The sequence below is a fragment of the Anolis sagrei genome, chromosome 4 (assembly GCF_037176765.1).
Source record: "Anolis sagrei isolate rAnoSag1 chromosome 4, rAnoSag1.mat, whole genome shotgun sequence".
Lineage (NCBI taxonomy): Eukaryota > Metazoa > Chordata > Lepidosauria > Squamata > Dactyloidae > Anolis > Anolis sagrei.
In genome coordinates, this window is record NC_090024.1 from 110,927,899 (window position 1) to 110,949,171 (window position 21,273).

Genomic DNA, 21,273 nt, shown 5'->3' on the forward strand with positions numbered 1-21,273 from the left:
CTGGATTTGAACCTGCGCCCTTTCGGTCAACAAGCTCAGCAGCTCAGCGGTATCGTTGTTGGGATTTATCGTTAACCGACAATCAAAGAGCATTCTGAACTCCACCAATGATGTAATTGAAACAAACTTGGCACACAGATATCCCTTGACCAACAGAAAATATTGGAAGGGTTTGGTGGCCATTGACCTAGAGTTTTGGAGCTGTAGCTCACCTACATCAGGAGTGCACTGATGGATCTGGACCAAACCTGGCAAAAATACTCAATCTGCCCAAATGTGAACACTGGTAGAGTTTGGGGAAATTAGACCTTGACACTTGGAAGTTGTAGTTGCTGGGATTTATAGTTCACCTACAATCAAAGAGCATTCTGAACTCCATCAACGATGGAATTGAACCAATCGTGGCACACAAAACTCCCAGAAAATACTGGAAGGGTTTGGCAAGCATGGATCTTGAGTTTTGGAATTGTAGTTCATCTACCTCCAAAAGCACTGTGGACTCAAACAATGATAGACCTGAACCAAACTTGACACGAATACTCAATATGCCCAAATGTGAACACTGGTGGAGTTTGAGGAAAATAGAATCTTGACAAAGGAGCCCTCGGCTGCCTCGCAGCCTTGTGGGTGGGGCCTAAGGAGGCAGCCTCGCGACCCCTCCGAAATGGCCAAACAACCCCCCGGGGGGTCACAACCCCCAGGTTGAGAACCGCTGACATAGCATATCATTGCATTGAGAAAGTGCAAGAAAAGGAAAAGTCATGATGAGGTGATAGGGGCTGCGACTATTTTATATTCATGGCTCGAAACTGATGCTTCAGGACTTCAAACCTTAATCTATATGAAAGGAGAATCTATCTAATCATTAAGAAGAATTACTTGATGGTAAGACCATGGAACAACAGACTGGTTCAAGTTTGGGAAAGGCATACGGCAGGGGTGTATACTCTCACCCAATGTATTCAACTTGTATGCAGAACACATTATGTGATGTGCGGGGCTTGACGAATGCAAGTCTGGGGTGAAAATTGTTGGAACGTTAACAACCTTAGATATTCAGATGACACAACTTTGATGGCCAAAAGCGAGGAGGAACTGAGGAGCCTTCTAATCAAGGTGAAAGAAGAAAGTGCAAAAGCTGGGTTGCAGTTAAACATAAAAAAAAACCAAGATTATGGCAACAAGAATAATTGACAACTGGGAAATAGAGGGAGAAAACATGGAGGCAGTGACAGACTTTGTATTTCTAAGGTGCAAAGATTACTGCAGATGCAGACTGCAGCCAGGAAATCAGGAGGTGCTTATTTCTTGGGAGGAGAGCAATGTCCAGTCTCGATAAAATAGTGAAGAGTAGAGACATCACAAAGGCAACAAAGATCCGCATAGTCAAAGCAATGGTATTCCCCATAGTCACCTACGGATGTGAGAGCTGGACCATAAGGAAGGCTGAGCGAAGGAAGATAGATGCTTTTGAACTGTGGTGTTGGAGGAAAGTTCTGAGAGTGCCTTGGACCGCCAGAAGATGCAACCAGTCCATACTTCAGGAAATAAAGCCTGACTGCTCATTGGAGGGAAGGATACTAGTAGAGGCAAAGATGAAGTATTTTGGCCACATCATGAGAAGAAAGGAAAGCTTAGAGAAGACAATGATGCTGGGGAAAATGTAAGGAAAAGGGAAGAGGGGCAAGGGCAAGATGGATGGAGGGCATCCTTGAAGTGACTGGATTGACCTTGAAGGTACTGGTAGTAGTGATGACCAACAGGGAGCTCTGGCATGGGCTGGTCCATGAGGTCACGAAGAGTTGGAAACAATTGAATGAATGAACAACAGCAAGAAGAACTGGGTTGTTGTAGGTTTTTTCGGGTTGTATGGCCATGTCTAGAGGCATTCTCTCCTGACGTTTCGCCTGCATCTATGGCAAGCACCCTCAGAGGTAGTGAGGTCTGTTGGAACTAGGAAAAAGGGTTTATATATCTGTGGAATGACCAGGGTAGGACAAAGGATTCTTGTCTGCTGGAGCTAGGTGTGAATGTTTCAACTGACCACCTTGATTAGCATACAATGGCCTGACTGTGCCTGGAGCAAACTTTTGTTGAGAGGTAATTAGATGTCCCTGCCTGCTTCCTCTCTGTTGTTGTGCTGTTGCAATTTTAGAGTTTTTTAATACTGGTAGCCAGATTTTGTTTATTTCATGGTTTCTTCCTTTCTGTTGAAATTGTTCACATGCTTGTGTATTTTTATGGCTTCTCTGTGTAGTCTGACATGGTGGTTGTGAGAGTGGTCCAGCATTTCTGTGTTCTCAAATAAAATGCTATGTCCAGGTTGGTTCATCAGGTGCTCTGTTATGGCTGATTTCTCTGATTGAAGTAGTCTGCAGTGCCTTTCATGTTCCTTGATTCGTGTTTGGGCAATGCTGCGTTTGGTGGTCCCTATGTAGACTTGTCCACAGCTGCATGTTCAATGAAGAACTGTTCAATGGAGCCCCCAGTGGTGCAGTAGGTTAAAGCACTGAGCTACTGAACTTGCTGTTCAAAAGGTCGCAGGTTTGAATCCGGGGAGTGGGGTGACTTCCTGCTATTAGCCCCAGCTTCTGTCAACCTAACAGTTTGAAAACATTCAAATGTGAGTAGTTCAATAGGTACTACTCCAGCGGGAAGATAACAGCGCTCCATGCAGTCATGCTGGCCACATGACCTTGGAGGTGTCTATGGACAATGCCAGCTCATCAGCTTAGCAATGGAGATGAGCACCAACTCCCAGAGTCGGGCACGGCTGGACTTAATGTCAGGGGAAAACCTTTACCTTTACCTTAAGAACTGTTCAACAATGAAATATACTGCCTCTGAGTGTGGTGAAGTCTCTTTCCTTGGAAATCTTTAAACACAGGCTGGATAGCCATCTCTTGGGAGTGCTTTGTGTCTTCCTGCATGGCAAAGAGCTAAACTAGATGACCCTTTGTTGCACAGCCAAGTCCCATGCAAAAGACACACAGGCAAGAGGAAAAAGGAACAGAAAAACTACTCTTATCAGCAGAGGCAATAAACATATACTTGCAGTGTTGCATTCTAGATCAAACAGTGCAACGAACTTACATAGTCCTTGTAAGTAACACAGCATAAGGCTTCTTCATCTTCATTCAAATGAGGGAGCAAAACATAAACCTTGAGTAAATAGCTATTCCACCATAGCAAAGAGCATCGCTGTTAGAGCATAGCAGCATTACAGCATCTCCTTCAGAGCAGCATATTGCTTCTCCACCTCTCCTAGAATCATAGAATCAAAGAGTTGGAAGAGACCTCAAGGGCCATCCAGTCCAACCCCCTGCCAAGAAGCACGAATATTGCATTCAAATCACCCCTGACAGATGGCCATCTAGCCTCTGTTTAAAAGCTTCCAAAGAAGGAGCCTCCACCACACTCCGGAGCAGAGAGTTCCACTGCTGAATGGCTCTCACAGTCAGGAAGTTCTTCCTCATGTTCCTCCTAACTGTATTATAAAACCCATACAGCTGTACCCCACCGGGTGTGGCCCAAATATGCTGGCTGACCTACATTACCAGCTGCACATAATAATTAACATCATAAAGTTTTTCTTTAACACACACTTGATCCTGCTACAACTTACTGTAACACCCTTGGGGTCCCTTGCAACCCTCTGATTTGATAGTTTATTGGCATTACTAAATAGATAAGCAGTCTTGGTGTTTCTGTTTCATTTCATTTGGATCATTCTGACTGACTAAAAATGTTTGTCTTGCTGGTCATTTCCCTTAAACTCAAATGTGAAATGAAAAATTAGGAAGTGTGACTAATGTGTTTTATTTAGAGCCCTGGGATAGCCACATTACCAGTAACTCAGTGATCAAGTCCCATTTCCTCTTTTCATAAAAGCATAGAATTATAGAGTCGGCAGGAAATCCAAAGTCCATTTAGTCCAACCCCTTGAAATGTAGCAATTCACAATTAAAACACTGCTGGGAAATTGTCATCCAAATGCTGCTTAAAAACTCCTAAAGAAGAATAGTCCAGAATTACGTAGAATTGGAATCATCAAACATCAAAGTGTTTACCTGAGCTGTTAATTGAATCAATTGTTCATTCATTGCTTATCTAGTGCTCAACTGAAGTATCGCATGCCATATTGTTTATTGACAAGGTGAGAAAACTTAGTGGAGTCACATTGCTTGTCTTGGCATTAAACATCTTTCTCGATGTAAAGAATTAATCTGAAAATTAGTTTGGATAGGGTTGCTCCCTGACCAGTCAATCAGAAGTTAACTCCAGCCTGAAACTTCTCAAAAGAGAAAACTGGAGTTTTGATCTCTAGAAACAGATTATCTCAAACAAAACCTAGCATCATATTAACAATATAAACTTGTTTGAAGTTCAATAGTAGGGTGTAAGTTCTGTCCACCTTGCACCCATGGAGACATGATAAAGGTAAAGGTAGTCCCCTGACATTAAGTCCAGTCATGTCTGACTCTGGGGTGTGGTGCTTATCTCCAGACATGATAGTCATGAATAAATATGTGAGAGGAAGCCACAGGGAGGAGGGAGTAAGCTTGTTTTCTGCTTCCTTGGAGACTAGGACGCGGAACAATGGCTTCAAACTACAAGAAAGGAGATTCCATCTGAATATGAGGAAGACCTTCCTGACTGTGAGAGCCGTTCAGCAGTGGAACTCTCTGCCCCGGAGTGTGGTGGAGGCTCCTTCTTTGGAAGCTTTTAAGCAGAGGCTGGATGGCCATCTGTCAGGGGTGATTTGAATGTAATATTCCTGCTTCTTGGCAGGGGGTTGGACTGGATGGCCCATGAGGTCTCTTCCAACTCTTTGATTCTATGATTCTATGATTCTAATGGCAAACCCCTGTTCAACATATCTGGCTGACAAAACCTTGGGATTTGTAGGTTGGTGAGGTACCAACACTCTGTCAGAGGAGGCTAAAGACATTGTAAACCTACAACTCCCACAATTCCATAACATTGAACTTTGGCAGTTAAAGTGGTGTGAAACTGCATTCATTGTATGGTATAGAGCCACCAAAAGTCATGTTGGATAATGGGATGTTTGAACAGGGTGTCACTGGGGGAGGTGAAGCAATTTATTTAAAGCAAATGGCAGAAAATGCTGTTGACAGCAAAGCATCATATCGGGAAGGAGAAATAGAAGGGAAGCAAAATAGAAAATGAAGCAAGATGGGAAAAAACTGATCTCATCAGAGAGCAGGAAGATATATGAAAGGCAGGTTATTAAAGCACCAGCTTTTATTGTTCTTATTTGAGTAATCTGGTCATGTTGAGTGAGTTGAACTTGGAGACAAAATAAATCTTACAAGACACAAATGGATTGCAATGAAAAGATACAGCCAGTTTAGACCTTTGCTCTGTTGTTAAAGTGCTCTCTGTGGTAGTTTGTGAATCTGAGTGGCACGTAAGCAATGCCACTTTTTGGGAAATAATGAAAATAGTGACTTGTGCATGTGGATTTCCAGTGGGCCAGTGACTTGTGGAGCTCCAGATTTATTTATTTATTGGACTTGCTATCCTTAGCTACCAGGATCAAGGAGTTGTGTTCCAACAATATCTGGAGAACAACAAATTGTCCACTTTTAAAAATTTCAAAAAACATTATAGTCATGGCACAAGAATTGGGTCTGACTTTGACTTATCCAAACAGTCCATAAGGGGTACATCTACTCTGTAGCATTAATGCCATTCAAAGCAGTTTTACTGCCATGTCTCAATGCTATAGAGCAGGGGTCCTCAAACTTTTTAAACAGAGGGCCAGGTCACAGTCCCTCAAACTGTTGGAGAGCCACATTATAATTTGAAAAAAAAATGAATCAATTCCTATGCACACTGCTCATATCTTATTTGTAGTGCAAAAAAACACTTTTAAACAATACAATAATTAAAATGAAGAGCATTTTTAACAAATATAAACTTATTAGTATTTCAATGGAAAGTGTGGGTCTGCTTTTGGCTGATGAGATAGAATTGTTGTTGTTGTTGTGTGCTTTCAAGTCGTTTCAGACTTAGGTTGACCCTGAGCGAGGGCCGGGTAAATTACCTTGGAGGGCCATATTCGGCCCTCGGGCCTTAGTTTGAGGACCCCTGCTATAGAGTTATGAGAAATGTACTTTTACAAGGACTTTAGCCTTTTCTATCAAACAGTGCTTGTGCTGGCATGGCTGTGCCAGGAGATTTGAATTTCTTTTCTTGCACTGTTAGTTTGCATGAATCTATTCAAGCTATGCTTTTTTGCAATTGGGTAGCTTTCCCCAGGTTGTAATCATAGGGCCAACAACCTATCAATCATCATTAGAGCCTTTAGATCCACCCCTTTCCCCAGGTTTTGGAGGGAAAAGGGGACTTTCAGTTCAGTCTCACAGTTTGGAGCCCTACAGTAGGATGTGTGGGCTTTTCTCTACCCCACCTGTAAAAAGCTTTGCTTCTTACAGCTCTGCTGGGGCCAAAGATATAGATCTACAGCTAGCTTTTCCTGGGAAAAAGGAAAACCTCTACAGCTTTGCTGGAGAGTAAAGTTACAGTTCCACAGCCTTCGTGGAGAAACTAAAAGGACACTAGCTTGGCAGATCTGCAGCAATCATTGCCTGATAAGGGACCACTCGGGCTATCCATAACGCAGTTGGGGCCTCATGCCAGCAGGGTTAAGAAAGATTGCCCAAGGAGGGGTCAGAAGGTTTCTCTAAAGAAAATAGGAACAGTTTATCAAGCAGTTGCCTGTCCCTTGTCGGCAGATCGAGAAAGCTACCAGTTTTTCAAGATTATATGGCATTTTATTCATTTGTTCGAAGATTTAAGCCTTAATAAAAAACTTTGTTGGACTTATTTTGAGCCTCTACAGAACTTTGTTTTGGGAAACCTGTGGGATCCTTTAGCTGAGGCACCCCGGTGTCCCGTTGGGCATACAGAAAGCATGTCCTATAAACAGACATTATCACAAGCCCAGCATACAACAGCACAGTGCTAGTGCCTCACCAAGCTACAAATCCCTAGACTCCATTGCATGAGGTCATGACAGTGAAGAATGCCAAAATGCATTAATTCTCCAGTGTAGGTGATAGTCTATGAGCTCAAGTGACTGATTTTGAGCTGTTCAGACTCAAATGTTTCTGTAAATCCTGTATATATAAATATTACTACAGAAGGAATTTCTGTCTTTTTTGTTGGAAAAGGCAGGCTCTCCAGAAAAGCAGCTGGTTCTTTGAAAAAGAAGCACTGCATGCAATTATTTCACTTTGTGCATTTTTATCGCTTTAGCAACTCACTGCTTGATTTTCAGTTATTATTGCTTAACGATAGGATCCAACACTTCCTGTCATTATTGTTTTATAGAAATGATAATTTCCTTTTACATCCATCTCAATGTAGTCTTTATATAACAGAAGTGAACAAATTTATCCTCAAGACCAAAGATCTAACCTTTTGAACTTCAAAAGGGCCAGGATGTCATGTTGCTTTCAGTCTAGCAAAATTTCGATAACAACTGTCAATTGCTTTAACTATAAATGAGGCATGACACTTTCTTTGGATATCACTTAGACCTTCCTTTTTAAAAATACTGTATGTACTGCATGCTGTTCTATGCTAGGCAATACACGGTGTGATGAGTTTTTAGTGACTGGATGAAAGAATGAAACTGTATATAATCAAGCCCTGATATGTAGAATGTATTATTATTATATATAATATTCCTCCTGTTAAATACTTTTTAGATTGAAAAATAGCAACTTGGTGGTTGTTGAGACCTTGGCATGACATTGTGTTGTTAGATTTTAACATTCTTGTTTCAGTAAGGCATTCATCAAATAGATACTCATCTTGATATCTTGTACACAAATACTGTAAGTCTTAGTGCATCCCTCCCTCTCTCTCCCCCCTTCTCTCTCTCTCTCTCTCTCTCTCTCTCTCTCTCTCTCTAGCTGTATGAGCTGTATCCACCACATGTTGCTGTGGCCAACCTTCCCTCCTTCTTTCTCTCCTTTTTCTCTCTCCTTCTGTGCTGGTACGGTTGTACCAGGAGCTCCAACTTTATTTGCTTTGTATTAAATGTTTGCTTGCAGTCCAAGGTTTCAGGGACTCTGCAGATAGGTGGCTTCCTTTGGTTGCAGTCCTGTCCATCATCGTTAAGTTTTGGTTCTGCTCCTTGCTCAGGGCAATTGGGAAGGGAAGGGAGCCATTTTTTAGTTAGTCTCAGCAAGGAAAATTAATGTACAGGACATGTGCAAGCTTCCCCTGTACAAAAGCTTCAGCCCTTAAGACTTTCTGGGGGAAAACAGTCTTAAGAGTCTCCAAAGATTTCCAGGAAAACAGCCCTAAAGACCAAAGAACTCCAGCTGGAGAATATCTAAACCTTTACTGGTAGGTCCACTTGGTGCTTCGAGACGCAGTTCGACCTAGTAGCGGAGCCCACATCAGTAAGGTTTAGATTACAGTTAGCCTGGGAAAAGTTAAAAAGGGAGGTTTCCTTTAAAGTAAAGAAGAAGTTATTGAAGACAGTTGCCTGTCCTTCGTGGACAAGATTAGGAACTCACCAGTTGCATAAAGCCTGGAAGCATTTGTTTAGCTTTATTGAAGACAAGAGAAGTTTCTGTTTGGTTGTTCATTAATAAAAGACTTTGTTATACTTCACAAGCCATCTAAAGATCATTTGTGGTGGAAAACCTCTGAGAACTTCTCCTTGGGCCCCCTGGTTTCCCGCTGGGCAAAGGTTGCACCTCCTGTTCTAAAGGAAATTCTTTACAGGCCCAGCACGCGACAGAACACCTTCCTTCCCTCCTTCTTTCCTTCCCTTTTATCTTTCCTTCACTCCTTCCTTCCTTTTCTTCCTCTTCTCTTCCTTCCCCACTTTTCCTTTTCCTTCCCCTTTCTCTCCTTTCTACCTTCCCTACCTCTTTTTTCCTTCTTTCCTTTGCTCTTTGCTTCCATTATTTTTCTCTCTTTCCTTCTTTGCTTCTCTCCCTATTTATCTGCTTTTCCTCTGTCCTTCCTTCCTTCCCTCTTTCCTTCCTTCCCTGGTGGCGAATGAGCCCCCGCCCCCCCCCCACACACACACACCAGACCTACAATTGTTCTCTCTGTTCCTAGCTCCTACTCTGGCCAGAAGAGGAAGGATGGTTGGTGGTTCCTCTCATGCTTGCTGTGTCCTTGTGCAGGAGCAGGCGGGGCCATGGAATTCATTTATGTGCATGCTGTGCCATCTTCTACCTTTTTGGATTTTAAAGTTCTTTTTGCTGTTTTTTGTTGATTTTTTTTTGAGTGATGGTCACTCCTTGGGTTAGTAGATGTCTTGTGGCCAAATTTGGTGTTGTTTCATCCAGTGGGCTTTGAGTTATCTGCATCCCACAAATGAACATTACATAAATATATATATAGGAAACCATAATTCATCACCTACTTAATGTCCCAGTCTGATTTTGTCTTCCCTGTATTTTCACTTTAATATTTAATTATGATTGAGATGTATGGCTTGTGAACCCAGTCAAGTGTACCTTCTAACATTTAAAGCTGATGTTACCTCTTTTGTGTGGGCTCCTGTGGGTCACAGGCCTGCTGCAGTGAGCCAGGGTCTTTTGATTACTCATTTAACACATTTTCCCCCCAAAATTATATGTACAGAAATTGTCCTGTGTCTATTATTTTGTTTTAATTAATGGTGCATTGTCAACTATCAGCTTGAAGAATCCATGCAGCCATCTTAGCAAGAAATGCATTTAAAATACTGATGCCAGATCGTTCTGTGTTTTTTCAAACATGCTTAAAGGGACCAGACTATAATACTGTCATTTTCTTTCTTTCTAGATGAAACAAAATCTCCTCTTGATAATGGTAAGAAAACACCTTTAATTGAATTGCATTTCTGTGAAATGTCTACTGTACATTGGGCAGGATCAAGTTATATGATGGTATCCATTTTCAGTCCCTTTCCTCCCAAACCATGCTTTCTGTATTCTCTATGAGATTAGGATTAGGAGGACAACAATATGGAAAGGTACCTATAGGGTATTTGGAGAATCCAGTTTGTAGAATATTAAGGACCTTATCACATTGGGAAATACTCCATTTCTGAGACTGTTTGAGAATGATTTCTAACGTTTCCCATTATGTCTTAATACAACAATTTCTTAAAAAATATGGTATGCATACTGATAAAAATGGATTATATCCCAATGTGACAAGGTCCAAGTTTAGTAGCTAGTTAGACAGGTGATGTCTCCAGAACAGGCATGGGCAAATTTTTAACTTGGGGGGCCACATGGTGGGCCAGAGCGGGGTGGGCGGGCCAGGAGGGAGGGGATTCGTCCCAAGTCCCCTCCCTACCATTTCCTTCCCTTCTTCTTCTCTTTTGGAGACAGAAAGTGAAGGAAATGTGGGAAACATTTGGATCCCAAAAGGGTTGGCCTTGGTCAGGATGACATGGTAGACAGGAGAGGAAAAGTGTATCCATTAGACTCATAATGTTTACTCCTAGTATAGAATCCTAGAATTGGAAGAGAACCACAAGGACCACCCAGTCCAAACCCCTGCCATGCAGGAAGGCACAATCAAAGCACTCCTGATAGACAGCATCTGCGGAAAAGCCTCCAGAGAAGGAGACTCCCTCTCTACCTTTTATTCTCCCAGCGAAACATCACCCAGGAGGAAAGGAAGAAGTAAAAAGAGAAGGGAGGGAGAAAGAGGGAGGTAAGGGAGGGAGGTAAGGGAGGGAGGAAGGGAGGGAGGTAAGGGAGGGAGGAAGGGAGGGAGGGAGGGAGGGAGAGAAGAAGTAAAATAAGAGAAAATGAAAAATAGAATGGTGTGAGAGAAAGAAGGAAGGAAGGGTGGAAAGGAAGGGGGAAGGGAAGATAGGAAAGAAGGAAGGAGAAAGAGAAAGAGGGAGGGAAGGAAGAGGGAAGGAAGAAAAGACAAAAGGGTAGAAAGGAAGAAAGGAGGAAAAGAGAAAGAGGGAGGTAAGGAAGGGAGGGAGGGAGAGAAGAAGGAAGGTAAGAGAAAAGGAAAAATATAATGGTGTGAGAGAGGATGGCGTGAGAAAAGAGCCCAAAGGGATGCATGCAGCCCTCAGGCCTGGGTTTGCCCATGCCTGCTCCAGAATCATTTGAATCATGTTGGCTGAGGACTTCTTGCAGTCAGACAGGATATTGGTCACAAAGGTCACTAATGATTGTCAATTTCATCACACTGTTATGACCTCTCTTTTCTACTTGCCAGCTATTAATCACTCTTCCACATTGGTTGGTTATTGTTTGACTTTGACTGTACAGGCTGAGTATCCTATATTAAATCCCAACAGCTCTGATTTTGTCATATTAATCCTTAATCCTGAGATTTTATTTCTTCAATGTATCTAGTGGATTTTCTGTTATTATTAAGACATCATCCGCAAACAGACCCGTATCTAAAATGCTTGGGACCAGAAGTGTTTTGGAGTTTGGATTAGGTTAGGAGAAATGGAAGGATAGGGGGACTTTACAAACCATCAGTGTGCCACAAAGTTTGCCAGCAAGAAAACTGGTTGCATTTGAGGTGATAGAGAAGAATAGTGCTATATTGGGAGCAAGGGCACACGTTCTAGGCAGGTTTTCCTTCAAATAGAAAAGCCAAAATGAATCAGCACATGTAACATTCAAGGCCAGACTTCACTAAACCCTGAGAAATTGGGCTATAAGGAGGAGGTTGAAAAGGAAATTTAGCAAGAGAAAGAGGGCAAGAACGGGGGGGGGGGGGAGAAGGCGCATGTATTATGTGTGCCCCCACCTAAGCTGCTAAGGAGCCGCTTTGTCCTATAGCTTTGTGCTGTTCAATATAATGGTATTGAATGTAATACCATTGTAACCTCAAATCCTGGAGGTCCTGGTGTCTTTTTGTGTGTGAAATGTAGCCTCAAAGCCCACAAGGAAACATGGTGTCCTAATATTTTATCTTTCCACACTCATTTCCTGACCAAAAAATGTGCTGAAACCACATAGGCTGGAGTACGTATGCCTATGAGCTTTCTCTCCATGGCTAATAATAATGTTTGAGGAACCAATTGGATTGGCACAATGGTATAGAGACCAATGAATCTCACCACACATAATTATGTTTTGTAAAATAAAGAGACAACGGATGTCCCAGTCAGAGGATCTCTCTCTGAAGAAGAGAAGGCTGAGAGGGGATATGATAGCCATGTATAAATATGTGAGAGGAAGCCACAGGGAGGAGGGAGCAAGCTTGTTTTCTGCTTCCCTGGAGACTAGGACGAGGAACAATGGCTTCAAACTACAAGAGAGGAGATTCCATCTGAACATGAGGAAGAACTTCCTGACTGTGAGAGCCGTTCAGCAGTGGAACTCTCTGCCCCGGAGTGTGGTGGAGGCTCCTTCTTTGGAAGCTTTTAAACAGAGGCTGGATGGCCATCTGTCAGGGGTAATTTGAATACAATATTCCTGCTTCTTGGCAGGGGGTTGGACTGGATGGCCCATGAGGTCTCTTCCAACTCTTTGATTCTATGATTCTATGATTCTGTGATCATAAGATATAGCTTCCTTGGTTGACATGGCATGGGAGATCTCTGAGAAACCAATTCCTCCTTATTAAATAGACTCTGGTGTTTGGCTATTTTGTAACCCCCTTTTTCAGGCTTTGTCATATAACGTGTCTAATTTGTTGACCCCCTCCCCACACATCTACTTACCTTAGGAGAAACAAGCTACTCTCCAACTTCTGACCCTTCTTTCATACCTCCACGCACCATGCTATCCTCACCTGCAAACATCCTGGATGGAAATCCTGGCTCAACAACAAGAGACACAGTGGTCCCTACTTACCAGACCTCTAATTCTACTGAAATATCTGTTAGGAAAGTGAACGCTACTTCTTCTCCTGCCACAACTGTTTCCATCGCCATCACAGGTTTGCTTTGGAGAGTTTTTGTGACCAAGGTTATCCTGGTGGGAATACTATATTCCTTCAAAAACAGGGAATGGAAAATATTAAGTTTTATTAAGTTAAAGTAACTGCTGAGTTGCTAGGAGCATTATTCAGATGGAGTAGTAGGAAAGTTATAGTGTGGCAAGACAATGCAACTCTGCCACCAATTGACAGTTAGGTGAAGAGAGTGTGTGAGTAAGTAGGAAGTCTCTGTACATTTCAATATAATATATGTAACAGGCTGGATCAAATCCTATATCCCAGGACCTGATCCCAGATTATCTGCTTTGAACTGGATTATATGCCCGTTCATCTGGGATAAACAGATAACCGAGGATCAGATCCTGGGATATAGGACAGTATAGATCCACCCAAAGTTTGGCTCCAATGAAAGAAAGTTATACAGTAGAGTCTCACTTATCCAACATAAATGGGCCAGCAGAATGCTGGATAAGCGAAAATGTTGGATGATAAGGAGAGATTAAGGAAAAGTCTATTAAATGTCAAATTGCATTATGATTTTACAAATTAAGCACCAAAACATCATGTTTCACAACAAATTGAGAGAAAAAGCAGTTCAATACATGGTAACATTATGTACTTACGAATTTAGCACCAAAACATCACAATGTATTGAAACAGTTGTGGATCCGGGCATACTGTGTTGGATAATACAGAATGTTGGATGAGCGAAGGTTGGATAAGTGAGACTCTACTGTAACAGTAGAATAAACATAGTAAAGTAGTCTATATAGTCTATATGGTCATAAGATTCCGCAGAATCAAGAGAATCACTGCCATATAATACAGATTATCAAAGCAGAGAATCCACTTTATCTGCTTTAAACTGGATTATATGAATCTACACTGCCATAAATTACAGTTCAAAACAGATAATCTAGGTTTTATATAGCATTGTAGAAGGAGACTTGGGCAATGAAGATTATGTAACCCCTAAATCCAAAAAGTTGGGAACCAATCAGAGATTGCTATGTGTAATTGTATAGAATTGTATATAAGGAAGTCATGTAGAGTGTATACTCTCTCCTTGTGCTGTGAAGACAGAATTTTGAAAATGGACTAATGAATTGAATGCATGGGATTATGGAATTATCTGGCTATTCATTCCCATCTAAGTTTTTTTTCACCTTGATTGATATGTTGCAGTTTCAGAGAAGAATTAATTTCCAGAAAGGTTTCCAAAAGATTGGGAATTTCATTCTTTCTTCTTTCCTGTTAAGGTTACTCTTTAACCTTTTTGTACTTGGCTATTGTGTCCTAACAGTGGTAATAATGAGCTGATTGCACTTTTGTTACTCCAGAGCCTTTTCCAGCAAGCAACTCATCCCTCACCAATCACATGGATTCAAACTCTTCCAGCATTCAGGCATTCAGCAGCACTGCTACCCTTTCTCCATTCTTTCCCTCCACCGACATGCATGCACCATCAGGTTTGCTGTGCTCATTTCAGTGCCCCCAAAGCATCTACATGTGTAACTGCTTGGTGTACATATTTATACCGTGAGATGGATATACTGTATATACTCAAGTATAAGCCTAGTTTTTCAGCCCAGAACCTACTTAAATGTCTCTTTGAAGTTATATGTCAGCTAAAGCAGCAAGGTTTATTGGGAAAGACCAAAAGTCTGAGTAAAATGTTGTGTATCAAAGATTTAGGAAATGTCAGCGAATATTTGGGTTTAAGTGTAGTCAGGACTGAGCACGGAATTTTGCTAAGTGGGTGTGATAAAATAAGCAAGTTGTTAGAGAAGACTGGTTTGTCTAATGCTAAGAGTGCTACCACACCAATGGCGGTGGAGTTTTTAAAACAAGTTACTGATGAGACGTCTCACCAGTAACTCACCAGCTTCCTGAGTTATATAGGTCTGTTGTAGGGAGTCTCCAGTACATTGCTGGATTGACTAGGCCTGATATTTCTTATAGGCTTGGGCGATCCAGTTCGTTAATTTCGTAATTTGTTATTAATTCGTATTTAAATTAGCTTATGATCCAATATCGAACCATGCAGGAATAGTGTGAGAAGTAATTAAGAATCGAAACATTTTTTCCAATTTTCGTAATTATTTCGTAATTATTTCATAATTATTTCCGTATGTCTGGTGCAAGTTTTACTATCTCGCATTTCCCCCACTTCCGGTCCCTTTGCTCTGTTGCTTCCCTCCTCTTTCCTCATGCTTCTTTTTGCCTCACTCTAATATACAATACTATAATATAATATATAATAATATTATAATAATATAATATAATATATATTATATTATTATAATACTATTGTATTATAGTATTGTATATATTATATTATATTATATTATTATATATTTTATTACTATATTATTATATTATATTATAATTGTATAATATAATATAATATATATAATATATTATAATATAATATATTATTATATTATATATATAATATAATATATTATAATATAAAGTAATATAATATAATAATAATATAATATAATAATATATAATATAATATATTATAATAACATAATATAATATAATATAGTTGTTGTTTGTTTTATCACACCAACAGTCAACAACAGAGGGAGAGGGAAGCTTCAGAAGTTCCCCCTGTCCCATTTGGAGGTTTTTTTAGCATATTGCACAATTGCGTCCTCCATTAACGAATTGATTCGTAATTTACGAAATTTCGTAAATTTCGAAAATTTCAAAATTTTGAAATCTTAAATTTCGGAAGTCCTCAGAATTTAGAAACGCTAGCGCACCCTAGAAACGAAACGAGTTTAGAACCAATTTTTTTCTTGATCGCCCAAGCCTAACTTCTTATGCTGTGTCGGTTTTGAGTAGTTCAAAGTCCAAGTTACACAGATTGGAATGATTTGAAGAGGGTGTTGAGGTATTTGAAAGGATCGATCAATAAGGTGTTTGAGGTGAAGCCTTTTGACAGGAGTGTTTTGTCGGTCTATAGTGACAGCGGTTTTGCTGATGTAGAAAATCACAAATCTGTGAGTGGTTTTGTGATTAAGTTAGGAGATTGTCTATTGAGTTGGAAGTCTAGGAAACAAGCGGTTGTTTTTTTGTCAACTTCTGAGGCTGAGTTTACCAGTTTGACAGAAGCATGTAAGGAGATGTTGTGGGTCAAGAAGTTAGTTGAAGATGCTGGTATTAGGTTAGAAGATAAAGTTCAAGTTTTTGTAGATTCACAAACGTGTATAGAATTAGCAAAGATGGTGTGTCTGAAAGCTAGGTCTAGATATGTTGGGGTTAGGCATGTGTATGTAAGATAGTTAGTTAGCGAAGGTGAGGTGTGTCTAAACTATGTAAGAAGTGAGGAAAATTTTGCAGATGTGTTGATGCAAGCTTTAGGTGAAGAAAAGTTTCTAAGGTTTTCAGATATGTTGAGTTTAGTCAGTGCATGAGGAGGGGTGTCAGGTTTTACAATGTATTGTAATGTAATATAGCTGAGTCATGTACTGCTAATAGGCTTCTATTCGAAATGCTGAGTCATGCATTAACTCATTTGGGGAATGTGTTCTGGCCTCATCCAGGTGATTGTGAATGATGTAATCCTGGGTCTGAGTTAAGTTAATGAGTTGGGAACCAATCAGAGATTGCTATGTGTAATTGTATAGAATTGTATATAAGGAAGTCATGTAGAGTGTATACTCTCTCCTTGTGCTGTGATGCTGTTTGCTGAAGGCTCTGTGTAATGTGTTAAAGGAACCTATCTGCTAAGACAAGATATAACTGTGTGATGTGGTAAGTTTGTAATGTCATCTAGACTGGGGGGAAAACAATAGTATTGGTCTTTCCCAATAAACCATCTTTTTCCATGATATTGGAGTGCTTCCATATATTCAGTGAGACTGATACCCAAGCAAATTTGCATAGGAGCACACCTTACATTTACCTATAATGGGTAAGATAGTAACCAAAAGCTTACATCCTATTGGTGAAATGCATCTATCCACAGAATAAGCAGGGATTTGGTAAATTAACTCTTATGTAAATACCAGTGATCTATTTGGTGGATTTTAGTATCTGTCTGAAGAATTCTAGTTTTTTAAAAGGAGAAATGACAGGTTTCCAGTCTCCCAGCTTCAAGGTTGTTCCCACTGATGAGAATTTGATAGTTACTATTGGATGTAATACTTACTAACCTTTTGTTTATTCCCTGTTAGATTATTCGAATAATTCCTCCATGCATGACAACACCCCAGCATCTACTGCCACTCCAGCAAACATCTCTCAAGCTTCTGCAGGCACCACCTCTGGTCCAATAGGTGACAAACCTGCACACATTGTTACTTATTACTGCATGCATGCATATAGCTTGGGATGCTATTCAGCTGTCTGTAATCATTTTCTTGTGAAGTTTGTGGAAATGAATTAGACTGTTTCTTAGTGTACATTTCAACTCTAGAGTTGATTTAAGAGCTAAAATTTAAAGTTGACAATCTTGTTTTGTGATCTTAAACTCTAGGGACAGAAATCACATGCTGTTGTTTAGATTCTCGTTTCATTTAAGTAAGATTTGCACAGGAATTCTCATGAAAGAGGCATTACTGTGAAAATATGATTATATGATTGTGAAATCAATTTGAAACCACTGTCCTGAATTTTGAAACCACTCAGTATGCATCTGAAAAAGTGGGTTTATATCCATGGAAATTTGTTGTTGTTTATTCGTTCAGTCGCTTCCAACTTTTTGTGACCTCATGGACCAGCTCATGCCAGAGCTCCCTGTCGGCCGTCACCACCCCAAGCTCCCTCAAGGTCAAGCCAGTCACTTCAAGGATACCATCCATCCATCTTGCTCTTGGTTGGCCCAAGTACAAGGAGTATTTTTAAGTAAGGTCCGTTTGAACATAAGTACACAACGAAAGTTTATTTCAAAAAAGTAAATTTATTTTCAGAAAGTACATACTTCACTCTATTTTTTGACATAGTTGCCAAGTTTGTTCAAACACTTATCATACCTCTGAACCAATTTTAAAATACCCTCTTCATAAAAACTTGCCGCCTGCTCCGATAACCAAGAGTTCACTGTAATCAAAGAAGGGCAACCGGAGCGGTCTTCATCATGGACGTTGTCACGGCCATCTTTGAATTGTCATACCCACTTACACACTTTGCTTTCACTCATAACAGTATCACAGTACAGTTCACAAATCTGTCGATGAATTTCTGCAGCAGGCAGGTTCCTTGCTGACGAAAACCATATCACTGAGCGAACCTCACATGCGGAGGGTGAGTTGATAGTCTTAAACATTTTTAAAGCAGAGAACAGAACCGTACAGGTTAGCTACAGAGCAGAAACTGAGCACAGTTGTTCCCGAGGCATGCCGGTACACGACGCACACGCTTGTTGCGGTATGCGCACAAACTACTAGTGTCTACAACAAAACGGACCTTACTTAAAAAATACCCATCGTATGTTATCTGCATTCTGATAACATACTGCATATACTCAAGTATAAATTGACCCGAATCCATGGAAATAAAACTCAGTTAATCCTGAAGATGCTGTCACATCCTGTTTTCCCTTCCCACTTCCTTCCTCCTTTCTATATAATTGTAACTGATGGTGAGTATAACCTTGGTACTGAAATATGTCATTCGGTCAGTACAGATGTCCCAGTAGCCTCCCAAAATACATGAACTCCAAGCAGGCCCCAATAATTGTGACATCTTTCTCATGAACAGTGCAATTTACCAGTGAAGCTGCAGCTAGTTCTACTCCAGTGCAGCAAACCAATAATGGGACCCATCTATCACAAATATATGAGAGACCAGGCACTGGTGATCTTTAATTTGAACAAAGAGGTACTAGATCTTCAATTCACAAGACTCCTTCTGAACACCAGTTGGGCACTGCCATATAATCCAGATTATCAAAGCGATAAACCACACTACCTGATTTGAACTGGATCATATGAATCTACACTGCCATATAATCCAGTTCAAAGTGGATAATCTGGATTTTATTGGGCAGTATAGAAGGTGCCTTGGATCTTGCAAGGAAGGATGTTAGCTAGCAAACCAGAAGGACCTTACTCCAGGGGTCCTCAAACTAAGGCCCAGGGGCCAGATATGGCCCTCCAAAGTCATTTATCCGGCCCTCACTCAGGGTCAACCTAAGCACACAACAACAACAACAACAACAACAACAATCCTATCTCATCAGGCAAAAGCAGGCCCACACTTCCCATTGAAATACTAATAAGCTTATATTTATTAAAATTGTTCTTCATTTTAATTATTGTATTGTTTTAAAGTGGGGTTTTTTTGCACTACAAATAAGATATGTGCAGTGTGCACAGAAATGCATTCATATTTTTTTTTCAAATCATAATCCAGCCCTCCAACAGTTTGAGGGACTGTGACCTGGCCCTCTGTTTAAAAAGTGTGAGGACCCCTGCCTTACTCCATAGCTCTTTGGATAATCCTCAAGAATTTGGTCTTCTTCCTAACTTTTCCTAGTGGAGACCAGACATCCATGAGTAGGGGAATATTTAATTCTGACACTTAAATATCCCTGGGATTTGCTGGTGCCTGACTATACCTATTTGCCCTGGCAATGTGGATAATAGCCCACCACATATTGCGGATCAAATCTTTACTCTTGTGCAAATCTTAACTGCCCATGCAGATTTCCAGTTAATTGAGCCAAAACAATTATTCTCATTAATCAATGCAATGTGAAATTAAATTTTTATATATTGAAATTCCAATTACAGAGACCAGCTCAGCCAGAGTATTATTGTCAAGGTCAGATGCCAGCCAAGTAAAGAAGTATAGTTTATTGTTCAAACAAACACAAAACAGCCCAAAACAAAACCACGGGGCAAAAAACACTTAGTTTTCAGTGTGAAAAAGCCCAAACAGGCAAAACAACCCACAGAACCCCAAACATAATATAAACTGGATTATCTAGAGATATAATCCAGATTAAACTCAAAATGCTTAAATGCAGCCCAAACTTGCTTCATCAAACAACAGAAGCAAAATAAACAGTAGAATTAAGTTCACAGCCACACTAATGAGTAGCAGTCTTTCAAGGGTTATAAAATGTAACCCGAGCCTCATACACAGCAGGAACAGCACACTGACTCCAAGGCTGGTATGCAGAAATGCAGGAAGAATGATAACGCCAACTCCAGAAGCACAGCAGCAGATGTGGAGGAGAGAGTAACGACAATGGTTGTAGTCCAGTTTGGTCCAGTCCAAAGGGAAACAAACAGCTGCAAGGTCTGATCCCAATCCGATGAAAAACACAAGGAGCCAAAGTAGCGGGGCAATACGTCAGCTAATGCAAACATCAAAACAGTGCAGTCCAGCAAAAACCCACACAGTTCCAGCCCCCTTTGCTGCTTAAACCCAGAGCATAACTTACACCCCAAAGTCTTCTTCCAAACCCGTCTTCTGTAACACAAAGATCCAGAAAGCACCCAACAAGACTCCTTGCCGATTGCAAGGTTACAATTGCAAACATTCCCATTTTATCTACAAGTCCTCATCAGAACTTGATTCAGCCAACACCCGTGTCCCAGCTGCATCTTGTTGCAGCTCCTCATCTGAATTGGAGTCACCCCTAGTTCGGCCAACCCATCCCCAGCTGTGCCTCTTCCACCACTCCTCCAAGTAGTCCATCTCTGGTCTAATCCTGAAGTTCCCCAAGACCCATCCATGTCTTCACTACTCCAACCTTCAAACATGCCACTGCTTGTGGGTTCAGCACAAATATTTCGAATCTCTTGAACCCTTGTTCAATCTATCACATCAGACCCAGAATCTGATATCCTATCATCCATATCATTTGCCTCAAAACCTTCAAAAGAATCCTCATCTGTTGGCTCACTAAGTATCTCCCAGATTATTTTCCTTTGTTGCTCTTCATCATAGTCTTGCTCGCAAGTAGTTTTCCTGCCTCTCCTAATACAACTAGTGTTACTATCACTGCCAGCAGACTCTATCACAACAATTATCATAGTGTTCAAGGTATATCATGGTTTGCCTAAAACCTATATTTAGGCATCTACCCAAATATGTATATCAAAGCTAAAATATATATTAAAGAAATCATACTTAAGAGGGATTATATTTAACTCTTCTTCTAGATAATTTTTAAAAAAAATAATATATATTTTTCTCCTTTTCTTACAGTATCGTCTACTACTCGTCGCTGCAGTAAGTGTTTCTTTTTTCCTGGAGATGAAATCAATTTTTGCAATAAGAAAAGACATCCATTAACTTTATTAAATGCTGCTTTCCCTTGCTAGACCTCACAACTGATAATTCCCATCAAAGCGGCACATATATCTATTGAAACACCCATGACTCCCACTT

The 21,273-nt window shown here is 40.6% G+C and overlaps 1 protein-coding gene across 1 annotated transcript in view; it reads left to right on the forward strand.

Annotated features, from left to right (window-relative positions):
- Positions 1 to 21,273, forward strand: part of PTPRC (protein tyrosine phosphatase receptor type C) — a 161,301-nt gene that overhangs the window by 79,915 nt on the left and 60,113 nt on the right. Inside the window, exons 3-7 of the mRNA XM_060774568.2 lie at positions 9,826 to 9,852; positions 12,703 to 12,915; positions 14,256 to 14,384; positions 17,106 to 17,207; positions 21,091 to 21,114. Coding sequence (XP_060630551.2) covers positions 9,826 to 9,852; positions 12,703 to 12,915; positions 14,256 to 14,384; positions 17,106 to 17,207; positions 21,091 to 21,114 — 495 coding nt within the window. The remainder of the gene's footprint in view (positions 1 to 9,825; positions 9,853 to 12,702; positions 12,916 to 14,255; positions 14,385 to 17,105; positions 17,208 to 21,090; positions 21,115 to 21,273) is intronic.